The sequence below is a fragment of the Delphinus delphis genome, chromosome 18, assembly GCF_949987515.2.
Source record: "Delphinus delphis chromosome 18, mDelDel1.2, whole genome shotgun sequence".
Taxonomy (NCBI): domain Eukaryota; kingdom Metazoa; phylum Chordata; class Mammalia; order Artiodactyla; family Delphinidae; genus Delphinus; species Delphinus delphis.
In genome coordinates, this window is record NC_082700.1 from 77,108,746 (window position 1) to 77,117,186 (window position 8,441).

The 8,441-nt window shown below is 59.1% G+C and overlaps 1 protein-coding gene across 1 annotated transcript; it reads left to right on the forward strand.

Moving 5' to 3' along the window:
• The first annotated feature begins 1,778 nt into the window (after positions 1 to 1,778).
• Positions 1,779 to 5,740, forward strand: SOX1 (SRY-box transcription factor 1). The gene has a single exon (XM_059995510.2). It carries the CDS (start codon positions 2,628 to 2,630, stop codon positions 3,798 to 3,800), a length of 1,173 nt encoding a protein of 390 aa, XP_059851493.1. The 5' UTR covers positions 1,779 to 2,627; the 3' UTR covers positions 3,801 to 5,740.
• The last annotated feature ends 2,701 nt before the right edge of the window (positions 5,741 to 8,441 follow it).

Below are 8,441 nucleotides of genomic sequence, written 5' to 3' on the forward strand. Positions count from 1 at the left end.
AGGTAGTGCGTGAAACAAATCAAAAGGTTTAACAAACTCGACTGGTGAAATAAGAAGGCAGTTGAAAACCAAGTTTATAACCTAGATATTTAGTGAAAAATAAATATGAAATGACGTTTCCTTTCTAATATAATTATATATTATTTGATGAGTTCACTATTAAATGCTGAATGGCCTGAAATGAAAGCAGTTTAATCTGCAGAGACCAATTTGCTCTTGCACTGCATACTGTAGCAACCCTGCAATTAAAAAAAAAAAAAGCCTACAGTAATAATCATAGTAATTGAGAGGAAAGAAAGCATTATTCCTGTACCTTGGACAAGCAATAGGGTCAGGAAATTCACAACGGCAGCATTTTTTTAATGGGGGGGGGGGAAAGGGAAGAGGCGTCATGTATTCACTGCCCAACATACTTAAACATCATTATTACTCCTCTTGTAATCATCATCATCATCATTATATGTTTATTTCTATTACAGTATGGTCAGTCGGGCCGCTTTGGTTAGGCTCCACTTTACCCACCAGGCATCTCCTAAACACCTCCCTCTGTGGCGCACAGAGACGCCCCCGTTCCTCCATGAGGACTCTGGAGGGATGCTTGGACTGTCATGGATTTTCTGCAGGTCTCTGGGCCACTTTCATACCATTGGGGTTGTACCGGCAGCGTGAGCGCAATGGTGTTTGAGAATGGGCTTGGAAATTTCTTGTACTTCCCGGTATTGAGAACCCTTCAAGGTTTAAGAATTATAACCGCAGGTCTATGCCTTAATCGTTCCAGGAAACAGGCCTCTCGTTTGCATAATGCAGGGAAACGGCATCTGTCGCTCGGTCCCGAGGCCTCACTTTTCCGATTCGGGTTCAGGTGGGCCCCACTCCGTTCACGGAGTTTTCGCAGTTCTTAGGCAAACGGCTTGTGGAAGATTCGCTCCAAGAGAGCGTGGGCTAGATCATTCTTTTGCGATTTCAACAAACTTTTTCAACTGTCATTGAGTAGATTCCAGATGGATCTTGTTGTTTTCAACCTTCCCAGAAGTTCCTTTTTAGGAGGAAGAAGCCAAATTGAGAAGAGCACGTGATTACAACCCCTAGGCTCATTAAAAGCAGTAAGAGTTCAGGGCTAAGGCTAAAAGCAGCTGTGGAGCCAAGCCCGACACAAATACTTCCCCGTTACGGGATTATCGTGGCCTGGACCGCGGAGGCCTGGCCTACGAGAGGGGGCACTGGAGAACTTCAGCACAGCGGCGGTGAAGCGTGCATCCGTGGGAGGGCGGGGGGCTGAGCTGCCCAGGCCTCGCCGGAGAGCCCGCGGGGTGCGGGGAGAGGGGAGATTTCCAGTTGTGTACCTAGGACGGTCTCCCCTGCTCCCAAGGGCGCGCCCTTGCTTTCCGGCCCTCGGGCCGAGATGAGGGCGAGGATGCCGCCTCGGCCTCCAACTTTCCCCTTCCCAGCAGGCGCAGAGTTGGCTGGCAGGGGAGCAGAGGAGGAGCCGGGTCTCCTTTGCGCTCTTTTAAACAAGGCTCCGGGCTGCATTCCCCCGCCACCACCACCCCCGCCCCGCAGGATTCTTTCTTCGTCTTCGCTTTTAAACCCAATCGTTAATCGTTCGGAGCGCGCGGGCGGGGAGAGGCAAGGAGGGTGAGCTCGGGGTTCGCCGCCGCCGCGCGCGCTCAGGAAGCAGCGTGGCTGTGACCCCCCTCCCGGGCCTCCTCCCCCCTCCTTCCTGCCCCAGCTCCCCCTCCTTCCTCCCCCTCCTCCCCGCTCCGCCGCCCGCGCCCGGCGCCTCTACTCCCTCCCCACGTCACTCGCCAGCGCGCCATGCAAATCACCGCCGCCGCCGGCTCCCATTGGCCGCGGCGCGCTCATTTAATGGCAGCCCGGGCCGGGCGTATGGCTGCTGGGCCCCGCGCGCCGCCGGCCCCGCGTGCGCCTCCGCTCCGAGCGCACGGCCCCGGGCAGGCAGCGGGCAGCCCATCCCGGGCTCGGCCGCCCTGCTTTCTGGCCCTCTGTGCGCGCCTGCCCTCCCTCCGCTGCCCCCGGCCCCCCTCCCTGGCGGCACCGTGAGCGCCCCCCCCGCCCCCCCCTGCTCCCCCCTCGGTGCTTCGCTCCCCACGGGCACCTGGGACCGGCACATGCCTAGCGCACGCGGCGCGCCGCGCTGCTAGAAGTTGCAGCCCCGGAGTTGGAGGACCGAGCGCAGGAGGAAGGAGGCTCCGGCGGCGGGCGGGCGAGGCGGCGGCGGCGGCGAGCCCCGGGCCGGGCCCCGCGCACCGCTCGCGTCCCGGAAAGTGGAGCTGCAACTTGGCCGCGACTGAACCTGTTTGCACCGCTCCGCCGAGGGCGACCCGGCTGCGGCGGCGACGGCGATCCCGGCCCTCGGCCTCTTTGGCAAGTGGTTTGTGCTGCAGAGAAACTTTCCACCTGTGAGCCGGACCGGCGCTAAGTGCGTGTGTTTTTGCCTCTTTTTTGTTGCTGTCGCCTCCACCTCTCCCCATTCTTCTCTCTGCCAGGACCTCTCCCCGCGACCCACGGCTCGTTCCGTCTGAGCCCCTCTCCGTCCCCCCCGCCCCCCGGCCGTCTATGCTCCAGGCCCCCTCCTCGCGGTGCCGGTGAACCCGCGAGCCGCCCCGATGTACAGCATGATGATGGAGACCGACCTGCACTCGCCCGGCGGCGCCCAGGCCCCCACGAACCTGTCGGGCCCGGCCGGGGCGGGCGGGGGCGGCGGTGGCGGCGGCGGCGGCGGCGGCGCGGGAGCCAAGGCCAACCAGGACCGGGTGAAGCGGCCCATGAACGCCTTCATGGTGTGGTCCCGCGGACAGCGGCGCAAGATGGCCCAGGAGAACCCCAAGATGCACAACTCGGAGATCAGCAAGCGCCTGGGCGCCGAGTGGAAGGTCATGTCCGAAGCCGAGAAGCGGCCTTTCATCGACGAGGCCAAGCGGCTGCGCGCGCTGCACATGAAGGAGCACCCGGACTACAAGTACCGGCCGCGCCGCAAGACCAAGACGCTGCTCAAGAAGGACAAGTACTCGCTGGCCGGCGGGCTGCTGGCGGCAGGCGCGGGCGGCGGCGGCACGGCCGTGGCCATGGGCGTGGGCGTGGGTGTGGGCGCGGCGGCAGTGGGCCAGCGCCTCGAGAGCCCGGGCGGCGCGGCGGCCGGCGGCTACGCGCACGTCAACGGCTGGGCCAACGGCGCCTACCCCGGCTCGGTGGCGGCGGCGGCGGCCGCCGCGGCCATGATGCAGGAGGCGCAGCTGGCCTACGGGCAACATCCGGGCGCGGGCGGCGCGCACCCGCACGCGCACCCGGCGCACCCCCACCCGCACCACCCGCACGCGCACCCGCACAACCCGCAGCCCATGCACCGCTACGACATGGGCGCGCTGCAGTACAGCCCCATCTCCAACTCGCAGGGCTACATGAGCGCCTCGCCCTCGGGCTACGGCGGCCTCCCCTACGGCGCCGCGGCCGCCGCAGCCGCCGCCGCGGGCGGCGCGCACCAGAACTCGGCCGTGGCGGCGGCGGCGGCGGCGGCGGCCGCGTCGTCGGGCGCCCTGGGCGCGCTCGGCTCGCTCGTCAAGTCCGAGCCGAGCGGCAGCCCGCCGGCCCCGGCGCACTCGCGGGCGCCGTGCCCCGGGGACCTGCGTGAGATGATCAGCATGTACTTGCCGGCCGGCGAGGGCGGCGACCCGGCGGCGGCGGCCGCAGCCGCGGCGCAGAGCCGGCTGCACTCGCTGCCGCAGCACTACCAGGGCGCGGGCGCAGGCGTCAACGGCACGGTGCCCCTGACGCACATCTAGGGACGCGGGGGGCCCTGCGGCCGGCGACGGGCCGCCTGGCTTTTGTACAGACGTTTCCACGTTCTCGTAAACAGGCAAACACTGGCGCCGAGCACCAGGTGACACCCGGCCCCCCTAACCGGGAGCTCCTGGGGACCGCTAGGCGGGACCGTTGTGCGTTTGAGACTGAACTTCGGTGTTTTCTTGAGACTTTTTGTACAGTATTTATCACCCGCGGAGGCAGAAAGCGTTTTCTTTGCTCGAGGGGACACAGAGACCAAACCATGCGAGAGGCGACGCCAGCTTTTTTCTATCCCGGCCGCGCGCCCGCCCTCCGGCCGCATCGCCTCCTGACGGCGTCGGGTGCCGGCGACGCGGGGAGCTGTTCTCATTTGTTATCGGTGTAGTGAGCCGGAGCCAAGCACACGCTTTTGGTGGTCGTTACCGCCTTGGGGGATTGGTGGGTTAATTTATACCAAGAGATCCCCACTCGCACCCCTCTCAGACGGCAGCGTTATTCTGGGTTTTGTAAAACTTTCTGTATCTGAGCATTTCCGGGTTTTTGTTTTGTATTATTTCATGTAAACGCGTTGTGCAGTTTTTATTGGAGGCGTTGCGGTGTGGGGAGGAGGATTCAGATTATGTACATAGTTTCCCGAAAAGCCTTTCTGCTCAAAACGGTAAAGGAACCTCCACCCTAAAAGTGCATCGAGCTTTGAGTCAATAAATTTGAGAGAGAAAAGTCCGGTTTTTTCCCCCTAAACTTGAAACGTGCTAAATTTAGATTCATGTTTTATGAGCTCAAAACACAATCAGTAAATCTGACTAAGGAGAAAGAAAAATTATCAGCATGAACTAAAACGGAGGGAACACCAGGGGAGAGGGTACGGTTTTCATGGAGCTGCATTCAGAGGAACGGAGGGAAGTTAAAATCGGTAGGTTATTTTGTAGCGTTTACAGTGTTATTACGGAACGAGAAATAATTGCTTCCCCCCCCCAAAAAAAATTTATAGTTTTGTAGTCCGGCCGTTGGGTGTGTAGTTTTCAGCTGCCGGCCGCTGCCGGCGGGCTTTTCGATCCCTGGTTTCGGGCTTTGCCTCTTGCAGCTGGCCCGGGACCTGAGTGCAGTTTGGGGCGGAGGAGGGAGGAGAGAAGACCCCAGTGGCGGGACCAGGCCAAGGATGGATGACAGAGACCACGGCGGGGGCGCGGGGGCCCCCGACTCCCGGGCAGTTAACAAGATTGCGAGTGAAATTGTCTGAATTTGGCTCAAGGAGAAACGCACTCTCTAAACCAAAATGTACTGCAACCGAGGCCCCTCCGTCTGTCCTCAGCCCCTCCCTCTGGTATATGTCTCCTTGGAAAGGGACAAAATAATTTCGTTGGATTTTCACACACACAGAACCGACCGCCCCACATGCCCCGCCGTGACACTGGGATGCAAGCTGTTAACCGATGTGAACGCAAAATGCGGTGTTTATTATTCTAATGAGATCTGAGGTTGTTTGATGCTTTAAATTTTTTAATTATATTTTTTCTAGGTGTTTATTGGTACCTTGCAGTTTTTTTCTGGATTTTAAAGTTTTCTGTAAAACTTTGTCTTCAAGTAATCTGACAGCATTAAATATTGCATTTAAAATTATACTGTAGCAAATACATTTTGACATTAGTCACAGCATAAAGATGAAATATTTTTGAAAAGAACAAACTTTTAGGCCAGATGGAAATATGTTGATTTCATCAACCCCTCATTTTCTTAACATCTTTTTTTTTTTTTTTTTGTCCTGGAATGAGTATAGACTATACTTCCAAACGTGGGCCTATGCTGGCAGGTTAATGAGAAGTACTTTCAGCCTCTGCTGGGGAATAGTTTTAAGTAAAATGCTCACCTGACAATTGACGTGTGTCATTTTTTGGAGTCACTGATAATTTTGCCTCAACCACTCATTCCTTAAGGTGATTGCAGAAATTTCAAGAACGACGTCAATTGCTTCTTTCTAACAAGATAATAAAGTCTCCCTCTTTTTTCTTTTCCCTCTTTTTTTTTTTTTTTTTTTTTTTTGCTTTAGCAATCTGATGTGTTTGGATACATAGGGACTGCTGAGTAGAACAGCATCTTCAGATAGTGAGATAGTCTGGGAATAAATGCCACACACAATCTCCTCTGGGAGAGGAAATTCTGTGACGCTCTGTGAACTCCACATGCAGCCTAAGGTGCAGGCCTCATTTACTCTGAAATATACAGAGTTCAGTGGACTCCGGCTGGCTCTTTTGCAGCATCTCCCTGCACTTACTAAGGTGGCAGACAGATGTGGGGTTGTGCTCGAATATATGTGTGACCAAACTTGTATCTATGCTCGACTATTGGCATAAGAATATTAGTAATGTGGGTAACACCTGAAACGTTTCTGACTATAGAAAGCTTAGCAGGATGCGGGGGACTCTGGGAAGAGCTGTCTGTCGATTTCCTGAAAGGTGGACTTACAGTGTGGCATTTCCCCCTGTCTGTCTCATACAGAGTCAGCAGAAATAGTCAATGCCAGGTGGCCCAAGCCACTTTGTTAAAAAACCCAGGAAGATCTTCAAAGAGGGAACTCCTGATATCCAGCAGTTTTGTTGACTAGAACAATGTGAAGGAAAGCAAATATAAATTTTTTAATGATTCAATTTTAAAACAACCTGGGATGGGGGAGTAGAAATTAGCTAGGATTCATCCTTCAGGATTGAGATCTTATCATTCCAGCACTGTCTCTTCGATTTAAATTCGCGGTGAGAATATTCCACAAGGCTCCCGAGACGCCTCACTCAACTGTGAATTCCGTTCTTGCCAAGGTACCCCTCACCCTATTCACGAACTGAAAATGTTATGTGACCATCATTATACTGTGATGGCCTCATCCACTTCCAGATCCCAGGGCGGTACTTCTATCGCTTATTCCAATTTTGTAGGAAAACCGTGTGGCGAGCGCGGACGGTCTTTGGAGGCCTTGTGCAAAGTTCGCACAACTTCGTGCCGGGACGACCGCGGGAGTTCAGGAACCGGCCTCGGTGCGCCGCCCGGCTCTCCAGGCTGAGGGTAGCACGGTTTGTTTGCTGGAGGAATTTTTTGCTCGTTTCTGTCCTCCGCCCCCCGCCCCTGTTTTATTTTAAACTCACGGGCCCCTTTCGTTGTTGTTAAGACTTTGACCCTACCCTCTCCTCCCCGCCAAAGAAACCCACCGGTAGCTGGAGAAGTGAATTAATTTCAACACGGGTAGCGCGTAGAGCGCGCCTGATGTGCAGATGCGCGTCGGGCGGCGGTGACTGAGAGGTCTATTAAAATCCTGCATGTGGGAGAAGAACAACACGCGTATTCGCGCGTTTCATTTTCCCGACAAAGAGCGGCCAACGCAGATTTCTGTCTCCGAAAAGTTCCAGCTAATTCGAGAAGCCCCTCCCGGGCTGCGGGCCCCGGGAAGGCGCGCTCCGGGGCGGCCCCGACCCCGCTCGCCCGCGCCCCCTCCCCCGCTTCCGCAGCCCGGCCCGCGGGGCAGAGGCTCCAGAAACGTCGGCGACAGAACGTAATAATAGGTTTGATTCCTTGGAAACTTCAAGTGAAAAGCAGACTTGGCCTTGACGCAGCCCTTTTCCCAGCATGACTAGTTGGCGGGATTGAAAGGCCGGGACGGGAGGGGAGGGGTTGAGGGGGCGCGGGCCCCCCGGAGCGAGGAGCCGAGGGAGGTGGGCCCGGGTCCCCGCCCCCCCAGCCCCGCAGGGTCGGGGCGGCGCGGGGACGGCGCGCGCGCGGAGGCCGAGCCCTGGAGGAGGGTACCTGCGACCCCTCACCCTCGCCCCCCACTCCCGGCCCCCGGCCCGCCTCCCCCAGCCCGACGGCGAGGCCCCGCGGGGGGTGCGGAGCTCTTCCTCCCTCCCCTATCTCCCTCCCCTCCCCTCCCCTCCCTCCCTCCCTCCTCTCCCTCCCCGCCGCCCCCCTCCTTCCCGGCCCTTCCTCCCCAGCTGCGTGCCCGCCAGGACCCCGCTCCGCCCGCCCGCGGGAGCCCGGCAGCGTCGGCGGCGGGCGGCGCCCGGCGTGCGGGTCCCGGTCCCCTCCGGGCCGGGGCCCGGCTGCCCGCCGTCGCCCTCCTCCTGCCGGGTTCGCGGTTCGGCCCCCGCCTCTCCTCCCGTTCACTCCTCTCTCGGCAGCTCTCCAGCCGTCCCTTCCCGTCCCGTGAGCCTCGCTCTCCCCTCCCCTCTACCGCCCCTCCCGCTCCGTCTCCTCCGCTTTCCTGCCCTGCGCTCCCGGCCTTTCCTTTGTCTTTTCTCGCCGCGGCCCGCCTCCCCACCGCGGCCCGGCCCGGGACGCTCCCCCGGAGTCCGGGTCGGGATCGGCAGGTGCCGGGGGCGGCCCGTCCCCCCTCCGCTCCACCGCGTCCCCGCGGGCTCGGCGCGGGAGGGGCGTGGGGTCCCGGGCGTCCACCCCCAGCCCACTCGGGTGCAGCCGGGGGCCGCGCGGGGTGTCAGCCGCCGGGGGGATTAAGATGACTGATGCGAGGGAAGAGGGCAGCGTGTTTTGTGTCTAAAGAGAGCGGGATTAGTGCAGAGAAAGTCCTGACCCGGGGTCAGCTGCAAGTCAAACCCTTTTACAATCAGCGAGCGGAACAGGCCGTCTCCCGGCTCGGCCGC